The sequence below is a fragment of the Panthera onca genome, chromosome E2, assembly GCF_046562875.1.
Source record: "Panthera onca isolate mPanOnc1 chromosome E2, mPanOnc1 haplotype 2, whole genome shotgun sequence".
NCBI classification, from domain to species: domain Eukaryota; kingdom Metazoa; phylum Chordata; class Mammalia; order Carnivora; family Felidae; genus Panthera; species Panthera onca.
Window position 1 is genome coordinate 54,534,385 of NC_138353.1, and position 13,934 is coordinate 54,548,318.

Here is a 13,934-nt window from a genome sequence, read left to right on the forward strand (position 1 = left end):
GTAAGCACGTTACGGCGATTTTGCTGGAGCTGTTTCTGGCGATTCCAAGACTTGTTGTTGTATCACCTGTGCTGCTTCTCGTGGTTCAGGTACCAATTACGACTACGTGCGTGAGTTTAAAAGAAGCACGGGGACGTGGCACCATACCAAACCGCTCCTCCCGTCCGACCTCCGCCGCACCGGCTGTGCAGCCTTACGTATTGCAAATTGCAAGCTTTTCCGCCTGCAGCTCCAGCAAGGCCTATTCCGTATCCGTGTTCATTCACCCTGAAGAGGCGGCAGAGCGGAGGCAGAGCTCCTGACCCGGCGCACCATAACCTGGCTTTCTGCGAGGGGACCAGAGGTGGCAGCGTATCTCCGGTGGTTTTACTGTAACGCTTAGAAGCCCGCGCTTCAGCTCCTCTCGCGGAGAACCCGTGACTGTCGAAAAAGCTCCCTTGGAGGAATCCGTTCCTCCAGGTAGATGTGTCTGCAGACGAACGGAGTAACTATCCGGTAGAGGCAAAGGGAAGTGGGAATCGGGGTCATGTAAAATAGCGAAGTTAGCGTACTAAGGTGCATTCTCCCGGAAGGGGACTCCTTTCCGAGCGACTGCTGTGTTCCGGTACCTGGCTGGGGGAAACAACAGAAATCCGTATATGCAAATCAACGTATCCAAACACACCGAGACTGCGTTCCTGCTGCACTTGAAAGGAAATACCATGCCTAACCCTGCCCGACAGATTCAGGTTTGTGCCTAAGATGTTAGATTGGGCCACGTAGTCTCCACTTACTACTAGTACTGTGTCCTCAGAATCTTTTTTAAACTATATTATCATGAATTGAAACTAAGATAAAATTTCTCTCTCATGACATTCTATCTTAGTAATCTAAAGGTTCGATAAATTAATGAGTCAGGTTGCAGCCCTCGTGCGAGTTTAAAGGCAGTTGCTAGCTTCTGTGTTAACTTAGATATGTCATGCCGTAATTTCTGGGGTAGTTCTCTCGGAGCTGTGAAGGGTCCCGTGCCGTGCCGTTCGTTCTTCCTGTTCAATTAACCAGAACCATTTTGTAAACACGAGGAGATTAGCAGAGTAAGGGATGTTACAGAAGAAAGACCCGAGTCAGACAAGTGACCAAGGTCTGCTGTGACTGCACAAGCTGTCCAGACAAAATATATAGGGATCAAAAAACTTTAATCTGTCTGAAAGCACACAGAGTCTCGTTTACTACTGTTTCGGATTGAAAACCTGTCTTAGAGCGCGAACCTGCATTAAGAATCTAGTCTTTGTAGCAGAATTTTCTCGATGCCGTTCACTAGCAAGAGTTTTAGACAAATTACATTATAAGTAAAGTTTGGCTGGTAGAATAAAACTACCTCAACTTAATTTCATTCTGTTCATAGTAGAGCGAATTCATCTCTTCTCTGCTTCTCCACTCTCCCACCTTCCCTTGTCTCCCCGTGCTGACGCACTTCCCACCGCGGGGAGAAAATCTGTCATTAGTAGCACTTACCTTGTAAGATACTTTGTTTTCCATTCGAATTATGCCACCTTAGTGTGAAATCGGGGACTTCAAAGTGCTTGATTACATCATAATTTGAATTTTATGTAATATCAGGTTTCTAATCAATTTAATACAGAGCTCTTCAATTTTAATTGTTTTCTACAGTTTCCACCGCCCTCAGTAAATGGCTGTAAGAAGCAGTATTTTGTCTTAATGTTTAATAAATGTATAAATGTATCCTTTGCTTATACATTTGAGAATAGGAGTTTCTTCTAGAAACTTCCTAGATGGAATGCTTATACGCTGTTAACATGCATAGGAAACCTCGCTTGTGTTTCCCCAACCGTGAACAGAAAAAAGGGTAACCTCCTATCTGCGGTTTTTTTTTTCTTACATCTGTTAGGAGTCAGTACAATGCTGTAAACGTTGCTGAAGGAAGACTTGTCGGGGTGGGGGGGGTTCTAAAGAATGTTGTGTGTGGAGAAGATACTGCTGAAAGAAGGCGTGAGGTGTCTATCTTCTGTATCAGAGGCCCCGGGCCAGATTTGCCACACATTCACGTAACACAATCGAATTCGAGACGTAAAGCAAAACCGGCCTTTTTCCTCTGAATCGTGTACCAGTCAACTGTCGTCCGCACACCGTCCCAGTGATACCTGGGATGTCTTCTCATCAAAGCAAGCTACGCGGCCACTGCAAAGAGAGCAGACTTTCTTTTTTGACAGCTAGATACTCGTTTTTTAGAGGAAACAAATTGCTGAAGAAGTGAATTTTCTTTGGTAAAATCTCCTGAACAGAACAGAACCTTGGCCTTCAGAAGTTGCATCTGACATACAGTAAAGCAGTAACGGATGTCCTGTGAAAGCCATGGCAGGCTTTCTCTTAATTCTGAATTCTCTTCATAAGCCATTCTCTTAATTTCTGAAGTTTATAATTCTTCCCATACCAGGCCTCTCCAAGGAGACAATTCATTGTTGAGGAGTGAATGGGTTATTGCAATATTGTTGCAATATTATCAGTGCCTGCATGACTTAGTCAATTCATTTTATAAAAACAGTTCTTTTTTAGTTTTTTATTCAGTTCATTGACACGGTAGCTGCAGAAATTAGATGATGTTTTTTAAAATAAATTTGCCACATAATACGGGATGCAATAACCAACAAGAACTGCTAAGTGCCAAACTGTTATTTTCCTATATATAAATATAAAAATATTCTGCTGAAGGGTAGGAATATATTTAATTTTATTAGGCTCCAAAATTAATCGTGACTTTTTTGTAAATGACAGTTACTTCAGTATTGTGAAATAAATTTTAAGTCATTTCATGCAGGTTTGTTTTAACATTCCACTTATGCCTTGAAACATCTTTTTCTCGATAAATTTTTAATACTTCTTTTTCCGTAAGGCACTTTTACCAGGCGTAGGTTGGAATAGGCAGCTGAGGATAGATGTTAAAATTTTAAATGAGTATCATTGGGGGAAGTGCAATTTATTTTCATTATCCCGCCAACAGAAGGAAACTTGTTTCGGGGTTAGAGTCAGTGAATATTTAAAGGATCTCTTGTAGGCTACAGTCTAAAGTAGGCTTGTTTGTTTGTTTGTTTGTTTAACATCCAAATATAGATTTTTCAAACATATAAGTGTTTAATTTAAAATGAAGTGCTGTTTTGGGGGTTTGTTTTTTGTTTTTCATTTTGTGTGTGTGTGTGAGTGTGTGTTAGTGCTTCTATCCTGTGAGAGGGAAAAGTGTGAGGGACAGAGTGTGCGTGCGTGCGTGTGTGTGTGTGTGTGTGTGTGTGTGTGTGTTATGTGACTTGGTAAGTCTGTTTATACATGTTTACTTTTAAAATTGTAGTTCCAAACTACATATATTACTGTCTCCTGGTGCTTCCGATAAATCCTTGAGCCTGTGGCCCTTCAGTTTATACTACTATGTTCAACTCACGTTGGGTGTAAATATTCATAGAGTCGTAGTCTGTATAGTAAGTTTTACCTGGTGTTTGCATTCCTTCAGTGGGACTAAAACAGTGCTTACCAACTAGTATAGTCGATATAGCTGTAAAGATTTGGCCTTAGAAATCTTTGAACTCTTTGTTTCTTTCATTAGTTCTTTATTTCATTGCTGTGAGGAGTTGATAGGTAACAGTAGGCTGTTTTCAAACCGCAGCAACCAGAAAAGAATATTTGGGTGATGGTGGATGGTGTACTCCCTGTGCTAAAGTGTCCTGTTATATTGTACTACCACTTTCGTGATGCTTTGGGGTGCCATTTTTATAATTCATGGGTGGGAGGGGGGTTCCCTGCAATATGCAGGAAGCACATCCCTATATTGACCTGGTAGAGATAGGGCTGTCTTTGCTGTGTCACCTCAGTTACTCATGGTAGTAAGTTGGGTTTTTAGAGAAATTCGTCAGCTGCCTTGGTCCGTTGGGGTTCCATTTGGTACGTTCCTCCTCCCGTGTACCAGACCAAAAAGTTTCCCAAGGAGTGCTAAAAATGCTACAGTATTACCTTCTTGTTGGCCTTTCTGATTCTAGAAGATGCCTCCTGTGGTCAGATGGAGACATTTGAATATCTGGGGAAAGAATGAGGTGGCACTTTGCGTGGATTTATTTATTTATTCTTTAATGTTTGGGTTTTGGTTTTTGTGTTTTGTTTTTGTTTGTTTGTTTTTTGAGAGAGCTTGAGCAGGGGAAGGGGACAGAGAACCAGAAGCAGACTCTGCAATGACAGCAGAGAGCTTGACGCGGGGCTTGAACTCACGAGCCATGAGATAATGACCCGAGCCGAGGTCGGACACTCAGCCAACTGAGCCACCCAGGCACCCCTGCATGGATTTAAAAGGTGCTGGGACCCCCTTAAAAAGCACCTGGTGGAAGGGAAGTGTGAGCTTGCTCTCGTTCCGTGGCTGCCCCTCATGTCTGTGAGAGCCTTGGGGGAGCCAGGAAGGGAGGGGACGGATTTGTACAGAGAAGCTGCCCTGGGTTTAATCAGCAAATGCTTATGGAGGACCCCCTAGGGATTCTGCTTGGATTTCTGGGGGGGCTGTCATGCTGCTCTCCCTCTAGCCTGTAATCTCCTCGTGGGCAGTGACCCTGTCTTGGCCGTCTGCTAACCCCAGTGCCTGACACACAGCAGGTAGTCAGGAAATGGTTGGCCAGTGAGTACAGTACCCTTGTGATCAAAGTGATGTTCTTTGTGGGATTGAGAAGCCCTCTCCAAGAGCGATTTATTTTGTTGGATTTTAAATGAGAGGCTTTGTATGCAGATGTGCTGGCCTCCTATTCTAGAGTGAGAAACCAGTACAGTTTCTCTACTAGTAGTTTTTCTACTAGTACTAGTAGAGAAACTAGTACAACACACAAAGTGCCCAACGTGCACACACACACTTCTGTGGTTTCCATATGTTCTTTAGGGTTTGGAGGACCCTACTATGCTCAGCACACCTAATACCACTGATCACATTTAGTGTTGGGATTGATTGCTTTTTACACGTGCCTCTGGGTGTTTTCCAGAACATACTGCTGTGATCCTCACTTCTCCATGATGGGTGCAGTGGCCCCACTGGACAGAGAGCAGTCTCTGAGGCCCAGGAGATACGGCTTCATTTCCCACCTCACATGCAAGTAGAAACCCAAAGCAGAAGCCGGGTCTTTGTATTATCATTTCACCGTTCAGCCTCTGAGACAATCGCTTAATTTTCTAGGCATGCAAGTATTTTCAGTCCTAAGATAATCATTTGTGGTATAACGTAAGCCCTCAAACATGTCCTTTAAAGTTATACAGACATAAGCTGAAAGGTCTTTGGTTTTCTTTGTCAGTTAGCGATAGGATAGGAAATTTAAGAATTGACTAAGTTATAAGAACGGAAGTACTAAGTGTGTTTGACAGAAAAGCACTTTTTATTCTTAAAGAGCAGAAACTTCGTTTATATTTCTTTTCTTACCACGTGTACAGTAAGGGAGAAGAGAGTGTGTCTTCGAAGGTAGAAGGAAGTATTTTGCTAGCTCTCTAATAACCCCTGAGGTACTCTTCCTAGCCAGTTCAGAAATGATGGAGATGCATGGTATAAAGGTGGGTTGTGACTTGCTTACCCAGGTTGGAGAAGGACATGAAATCAGGTCAAGGCTTTGCTGCCTGCTGGTGGGAAAGTCTCAGTGGTGTTGAACTCTTATGTTTGCTATTGTTTGTTTGCAAGCCAACTGGTAAAACTTTTAAAACTTTTGCATGTTTCTCACGTGATTATGTTTTTAATTATAAATACTTCTCACCTTTACAATGCATTTACATGACATCTGAGGAGCTCAGTTAAGATTCTGTGTTCTTTGGTCTAAATGCATGCGGTCGAGGAAGGTTTGCTCATGTTCAGTTCTGTCCCCGAAGTTCTGTCAGTGACTGGGTCTTTAGACTTCTTCCCTTCCTCATCACATCAGATATCTGATAAGTTAAGCAGCCTGGCTGGCTCACTTGGTGGAACGGGTGACTCTTGGTCTTGGGGTCGTGAGTTCAAGCCCCACGTTGGTTGGGTGTAGCAATTACACAGGTGTAGCCCATACATGCTGCATAAGATCACACAGGGAAAGATCGCCTGTTCTTACGACCCATATAAATATGTGGCCACTTTGGATGATTCAGATCCCAAGTAGACACAGGCTCATCTTTCTGGTCAGCGAATTATATTTATTAGACCTTACTTTTTAGCATTTAAGTAAAATTCATAGGTTTTAAAACTTTATTTTTATTGTTCCTGCTTATCAATTACAAATAAGGCATACTTTAGAACCTTGGGTAAAACTTTTTCCAGTTAAACCCGTGAACTTGGTATGAATATGACTATACGTAGCTCGCTTTATCGTGTTTCCTGTTTAATTGGATGAGAATTACATGCACCTATTCCCTTGTTCTTTGTGTTTATAGGAAAAACTCTGTTCTCCCCTACCTCATTATGTGGTGTTGTGCTTGACCCCCTGCCAATTTAGGAGAATTCAACACATTCTGTCCTTTAACAAAAGCCTGGAAGCCAGCAGCAGGCGGCCTTGAGGAATACAATTCTCTAAGGCTTATTTTCCATTTTACTATTTTTTTTTTTTAAATAGGCACTTTTAATCAGGAGGAACAGTCATTCTCCTAGAGCTGCTGCAAAGTGATTACTTGAAACTCAACTTGAACTTTAAAGAGTCTTGAAAAGGCTATGTTTTCATGATGTAGAAAAGTAGTATATTTAAACACCACTGCTGTGTAAAACAGAGGGCTTACTCTCCATCCTTGTTAGGATCAGACCCGAGAAGGTGTCTACCTGTAATCTGACCCAGCGGTGGGAATTCAGATGCTTGGGGCTACTGTTTTTCTTTGTCTTAAGGTGCTACTGTGGTTGGTTTAAGGAGCTATTAAGTGTATTTCCATGAATTTGTTTCCCGAGAATCTTTTAATTTTGATGACAGTAGAGGCTCATTAGTAGATTCCTCTTCTCTTTTCATTCTGACAGTCTAGAGTTTTAAAATGAAATCTGAAAGTGTTTCCAAAGGACAAGGTTGAGGTTGACCAAACAACTTAGAACTGCAGGATGCTTAAAATCACGAGCGATTGGATTTTTTTCTGAGCATCAGTGGAACGCGCCTTCTCCGCACGGCGCACGTCGGGCTCTGTCCTCGCCAGCGCCTGTCACCTTCCCTGGTCGGTAAGTTAGGGGAGCGAGCCGCCCCGAGGCCCATCGATTCCTCCAGTCAGACCTTCCTCCTCCCGGAGCGGTTTCTTACAGGAATTACCCAGCATCCCTGGTGCCCAAAAGACTTCTGCCCGTTCCTAAAAACCTAGCGTCCCGGGAATAACGTAGAGACCAGATAAAAGCTAGCGACAGAACTGCCGTTACCCTCCGACATGATCTAGTTTTTAAGCTTGTGCTTTTGAGGGTGAAAGGCAGAGTTTCTCCCCAGATGACAGGACGTCAGCACCAGCGGGTCTGGCAGCAGGCGTGAGACATTTTCCTAAGTGGTTTCCAAGAGAACCGACACTTACCGCTTCAGGGCCCCAGCCTTTTCCTTTCGATTATCTCGAGGAAAACCTGTGTAAACACTTTATGGACTTGCGCAAGCAAGCCTCGTGGCTGTGAGCGTGCACGGGCCCCGGAGCCAGGCACAGGTGGGTTTGAGGGCTTGCACCGAAGGCTGTTTTGTGACCGCTGGGAGCCCTTTAACCCTGAAGCCCAGTTCCTTACCCGTAGACGTAGGACGACAGGGGTGTTTACGTCTTCGGGCTGCTCTGAGGACCAGAGCCGTGAGGGCGATGAGAGCCTGGCGCCACCGTGTGACCGTGGCCGCCGTGGCCACCCAGCCCGGCCTCCGGTCGTCGGTGCCCTCGCTGCGCGTCCTGACCTCGGCACTTCCGCGTTCGGACGTCTGCCACCGTGGGACCTACAAGTAAATGGATGTACGTGTTGATAGAATGATTTACTTCCTGGACCCAGGCCGCTGCTCTCCTTCCACTGCTCTAATATCTGGATCCAGGATGGTTCTGTAGAGCTGCAGCATCCCCTAATGCGTGCTTAGACCACTTAGAGTTGTTTTAAATAACCCTCCGTTCCGAATTTGCGTCATGAAGCCCTCTAAGAATACTTTAAATTCTTTACCGAAGTTGATTTTTCTTTTTCCCTTAAAATCCACAAGTAGTAGAGTACCCTGGTCAGATCAACTGGATATTTTCTAGATCTCTGTTTGAGATCAGTATACCTATTCTCTCTTAACGTGGATGCCATGTGAAACTAAAGCAAAAAAACAAACAGAATTTGTTACAGGTACGTGCGTGTCTGTGTGTGTGTGTGTGTGTGTGTGTGTGTAGAGCTTCCGCCCCTTCGGATAAAGAAGGGTTATTTAACAAAGTGATGCAGAAAGTGAGCTACTTAATTCCTTTCATCACATCGCTTCCTTTCCGGTTCGCACTCTGGGACTGGCGGGTTTAGCAGCATGTAAGACATTGTATAAAGTCATTCTTGGTACCTTTGTGAATAAAACAGGAAGTAGAAACAGGGCTACGAGGGCCGAGAAATGGATCGAACAGCCATGCCAGACAGTGCCATTGAGAACAGCTTCTGCGGTACCGTGACAGTGTCCATTTTTACTCTTTTTCTTAGTGATTTGTATAAAAGTATAAAAGGCAGAGAAAAGTGCTGGGAGGGATGAAGTGTTGGGTGTTAGGGTCTTTAGTGATGCTACAGTCTAATACATGGCTAAATAGAAAGTCTTGTATCTAGGGTCAGAGGAGATAGTTCCTAAATGAAAAAGAAAGAAAAAAAACGTGGCGGGGTGGGGGGTGGAGGGGAATCACTGACAATGTGAACACAAGCCAACTGTTTAAAAAAAAGAAGAGTGGCACCTAGGTGGCTCAGTCAGTTAAACATCTGACTTCAGCTCAGGTCATGATCTCACGGTTCATGAGCTCCAGCCCTGCACATCGGGCTCTGTGCTGGCAGTGAATAGCCCGCTTCGGATCCTCTGTCTCCCTCTCTCTCTGCCCCACCCCAGCTTGCACTCTCTCTCTCTCTCTCTCTCAAAAAATAAACATTAAAAAAAAAGAAAAAGAATAGGGGCACCTGACTGGCTTAGTTGGTAGAGCATTCGACTCTTGATCTCAGGGTCGTGAGTTCAAGCCCCGTGTTGGGCATAGAGCTTACTTTAAAAAATAAGTAAATTTTTTATGGGGCGCCTAGGTGGCTCAGTCAGTTAGGCGTCCCACTTCGGCTCAGGTCATGGTCTCACAGTTCGTGGGTTCGAGCCCCGTGTCGGGCTCTCTGCTGTTAGCACTGAGCCTGCTTCGGGTCTTCTGTCTCCCCACCATTCTCTGCCCATCTCCCATTTGTGCTGTCTCTCTCTCAAAAACAAACAGTAAAAATAATAATAATAATAATAATAATAATAATAATAAATTTTGTAAAAAACTTAAAAGAAAAAAAGAAAGTGTTTGTTGGGGGAGTGGGCTGGTAGCTAGAAAAGGACGTCTTCTGCTCCTTCATCCACGGGCTGCCCCACATGGGCCCCTGGACCACTGCATTTAGCTGCCAGTTCTAGGCGCCACCATCAGAGAGACCTGAGCAAGCCTGGGGCCCCCCAAGAGACAGCAGTGTGGGTGGTAGGCGCTCTGGGAGCTGGAATCAGGACCTCCGGAGGCCTGAGGCTCTGGCCTGTGGGGATGTCTTTAGAGCGAGCCGGTGTGCATGGCTCAGGCCAGCAGTGGACACAGAGACAGAGTGGCCTCGTGGAAAAATGGGTGGCCTCTGCGGTACTGAGCCCTCGTCTCTGAAAGTGCCCCCTAGGATGAGTCCTTGCGGCTGTGACTGACAGCACGCCAGCATCGGTGAGAGGGTTCTTACCTGTGGCAGGATATTGGGCACCATCTCCAAAGCTCCTTGCAGACGAACAGCTTAGTAAACAGTTGAGTGAGTGATGTGGGGAAGGGGGAGCTTGTACTTCTGCATTGATTTTGAGGACAAAAGTCTTTGTGATTTTCAACCTGTGCTCCCTCTCCTCCTCTCCCCCCTGCCCACTGCCCATTTTCTGCCTTCTGGCTGCAGCCCCTGGCCAGCAGCCACAGCCTTCTTCAGAGAGCTTTCAGAAGTAGGCCTAGTTCTAGAGATTTCCCTAAAACCACTCTGTCATCCAGAACAGCGATTCTTGCTTTTTATATACTTTTTGCTCTAAATCTGTCGTGTACCTGTGCAGATTTAAGAAAGCTGATGAGTAAAATTGCATTCTTTCAAGCAGGGCCCAGGTGACCCCGCGGCCCGGGATGCTCTCCAGGGGGCTCGTGTGCTGGGCCACCTCTTGGGGCTCCTTCTAGCTTGAGCAGTCAGCAGCCTTGGGGTGGATTCTCGTCATCCTTTGAGAAGAATTTCCAAAGCATCCGATTCTGTGGTTTGCTCTCTCTCTTCTGTGAAGGCACATGGCAGTCTTAGTCTGGAGGAGACGGAGGCGGCCCCTCACTCTGCGTGTCTCTTCTGCGCCCCCACCCCCGGCCTTGCAAAGATCTGTCCCAAAACAGAGAAAGACAGGCGCCAGTGGGGGCTCGCACCCACGTCCTCGTGAGGGAGCCGTCTGTGTGCTCTCGTCACTTGGGTATATTTTCTCCCCATTTCTTGAGTGGTCTTCGCTTACTGAGAAGCGCTGTTTGAACCAGTGTTGGTCCTCCTGCCCACGACCCGCCTCGGCCGCCCAAGGACCCCGCTGGTGGGGCCTCCGGGGAAACAGGCCCCTCCGTGCCTGTCGCATCTCCCTGCGCCAGTGTAGAGACTGGGTCAAGGTGGAAGAGGTTATCTCATCCTGTTTACACCCTCTGGTTGCCCCTCCCATCCCGCCCTCTGCTCCTCATCCTACGCCTGTCCCAGCCGGAGGTTTTAACTGCTTAAATTATGTATCTCAAAAAGGCGAGAAAAAGAAAAAACAAACACACAACTCTTCTTGTTCCCCAGACCATTCGCCTAAAAGTGTTTACTGAAAAGGCATTCTTCTAGGAGCTCCTGACCCAGCCTTTGTGACTAGCACTTTCCACAGCCAGCTGGCCCTGGCTGCAAGAGAGCCAGACCCGTCCCCCAGGCCCCGGGGAGCTTCCCAGAGTCCACGCCACCCCCCCTCCTCCCGGGTGAGAGCTTGGGCCGGAGCCTCCCCTCCGAGGCCCGGCCCGCGACACAGCGGAGGCTCCTTAAGCAGCTGTAGGCTAGAACAGTCTCCCTGGGCCCCAGCTCAGCCCGCCCGCCACGCCTGCCCGGAGGCCCTCGGGGCTCCTCCCTGAGCCGGGAGAAGGGGCTCGAGGTGCCACACGTACTCTACCTCAGCACCGGGCCGCGAGGCGCCGTGCGGGCCCCAGATGGCCCGGCAGGGCGTGCTCAGGCCCCGGGTGGCTCGGATGCTTGCAGAAGCGAGCCTTGTGTCTCGGCCACACGCAGAGCCCGGGGGCCGGGCCCCGGGCTCTGCACCGTCATTGTATCCACCAGAGCAGAGCGAGACCGTGGTCTCCTTGTCTCTCGGTGGGCTCGGAACTTAAAACCACCACTCCAAGTTGTGAGCAGAATCGGAAATTAGAACCACTCGTTCACAATCAGAGAGAGACCATCTTTTCCTATTTTCTTCAAAAGGGATTTCTGCTTCTGAAGAAACTCCAGAAAATAAATGTGCTATTATTAATCTAGCATGTGCTCATTGAACTTGACTCTTAACGCTTTGTAAAAAAACTAGGTAGGATCTGGTACGGGGGGGGCGGGGGGGGGGGCAAAAGGGTGTCATCAGCTTCAAAACAAACCAATGTATGTGGGTTCACAGCATCTTTTTTTCCTACATGGGACCTTAGAATTCAAGTTGTCCTTGAAAACAGCCACATTCCAGGGGGCAGGTAATTTTGTGGTGGGAGGTGTGCCAAGCGGCCTTTAGTTGAGAAAAGCACAGATATTAGCAACACTTGCTTAGTTAAATCATCAGTGGCTTTTTCTACTGATGGGATTCTTTTCATTTTGACCCGCTGGTAGCACAGCATTTGTTTGGTGCCTCACTCTTGTACCCCTTCGAGTGGCCAGGGACGCAGTGATACTTTGTTTCGAATCGTACCATTTGTGAACTGTGACAGCCGTACAAAAGGAGGAGCCGTGGCCGCGGCAGCCTGCCGTGCGGTGACGCCTCCGCCGAACCGGGGTGGTCAGCGGATTGAACAAAAGCACGTCCCCGCCCCAGCTGCCCCCTCCCGCCCTCATTAGGAACTGTCCCACGGAAGCACCGGAGGCAGGCTGGGGCAGAGTCCGTTTTATCGCTGTTAATGTTCCCGGCGACAGGGATGCACGTGTCTGTCTGGGAAGGAGGTCCATCCGTAGCTCGTTATAAACGCGTAGATTCGTTCGGTCTCTACCGTTTGATGCAGCTCTCCTGCTGTGAGCAAAGTGTCAAGGGAATTCCTTAAAACGGGGCTGTAAATCCCACTGGACTCTCCGAGACTCAGGGCTGATGTTCACTGTGGGCCCTGGCCCGGCTGGTTGCCCGTGTGGTTCCGGCGTAACTACCTGACGGTCGCCCTTGTCGAGAAGTGGGTTTTAGCACACTTTTGATTTGCCGTTTTGCCGCTTTTCATACTGTAAGGAGAATTTCATAAATAGCCAACTCAAAAAAAACGCCGTGTCAGGACTCATCTGGTTAAAACACAAGCATTTGTTGAACGAACACGTTTCTATTTTCTGACACGACACAGACAGATCGTTTGAGTGTAAATCCCGCGGTTTTGCTATCTGGGAAGATTCCGGGTTGAGCAGTCTGCTTAGACGTGTGTTCAGCCGGGGTGGTGTTGTGTGCAGCCAGGGATCCCGATCTCGAAACAAACACCTGCTGCTGAGAGGCAAGAGATTTGCCGTGAAATACGCAGAAGCTACTCGAAGGACCTGGTACAGACCGTTGAAACGACCTGAAGGACGGGGAAGCTGCAGCCGAGAGAGTCGTACCGCTCACACTGTGGGACAGTTCGCGGGAGCGTCGCAGTCTCAAACACCCTGTGGTCCACGTGCGCTCGTGTGTTCTGTGGGTTTGTTCTGTGGAGTAACTTTCTGTTCCTGTGCTGGCGTGAAATGTAGCGAAGTTGAAGTAATTTTGAATCCGTAACTTTTCTCACAGAGTCGCTTTATGGTTTACAAGTAACACTGATGCCAAGGGGGCGTGTCCGCCTGGTCCCATCCGGCAGCATGCACTTTGTCGGCCCGCTTCCGTGTGTTGCGGGGTAACCGGGGGTCGATCCCTCTCCGCGCGCACGGGGTTTGTGCTCTGGGAACACGTTGCCGTCGTGCTGTTCTCTTGTACCGAGGATCACGGAAAGTGTTTTATCTTTTTTATGTAGTTTGTATTGACTGGGTTTTATAACTGTAAGAAAACAGAAAACAGAGTGTTGTATTTTGATCTGAAATTTGTCTATGGTAAAGTAATTTTGTTTTATGTATTGGAAGTTCATTTAAAACTTGAAATATTTTCTAGAAGGGTACCGAACAAAATGAGTCGTTCAAGCTGTTTAGCCTAATAAAACAATTTGATGGGGAAGGCATTCTGATTGGCTCTAATTTTTACAGCGGCTCCTGCCTAAGTTTGCACTATCGATGTCGCTCGATTTGATTTCCGAACAGAAGGTTGCCTTTGTGCCACACCTGAAGCGGTTTGGGTCTCAGCTGCCTGGATCCTGGCTCTTGATGTAAGATCGATGCCTTGACAGGCACTCTCCACTGGCGTTGCCTTGGTGGCTTCCGGCCCTATCAGAGGAAGTCGCTACTCTGTCCTGCCCAGAAAACGGTTGCAAGTTTCCCTTCCCTGGAAGACAGACAGACATTAGACTGTCAGGTAATAGAGGACCTTGATAGCGAGGGTGCCGTTCGTTGTATGTTGCAGAATTCCGTCTGTGGCACGTGGAATCCTCTGTAGTTTCCCCTTGCGGCCGTGCCCAGA

General features: G+C 47.2%; 1 protein-coding gene across 2 annotated transcripts in view; it reads left to right on the forward strand.

Annotated features, from left to right (window-relative positions):
• GAN (gigaxonin) overlaps positions 1 to 13,539 on the forward strand; it is a 65,939-nt gene extending 52,400 nt beyond the window's left edge. For both annotated transcript variants that reach the window (XM_060650056.3, XM_060650057.3), the window contains 2 exons: positions 90 to 4,787; positions 4,832 to 13,539. In XM_060650056.3, the coding sequence (XP_060506039.1) occupies positions 90 to 271 (182 nt within the window). In that variant the 3' untranslated portion in view covers positions 272 to 4,787; positions 4,832 to 13,539. The remainder of the gene's footprint in view (positions 1 to 89; positions 4,788 to 4,831) is intronic.
• The last annotated feature ends 395 nt before the right edge of the window (positions 13,540 to 13,934 follow it).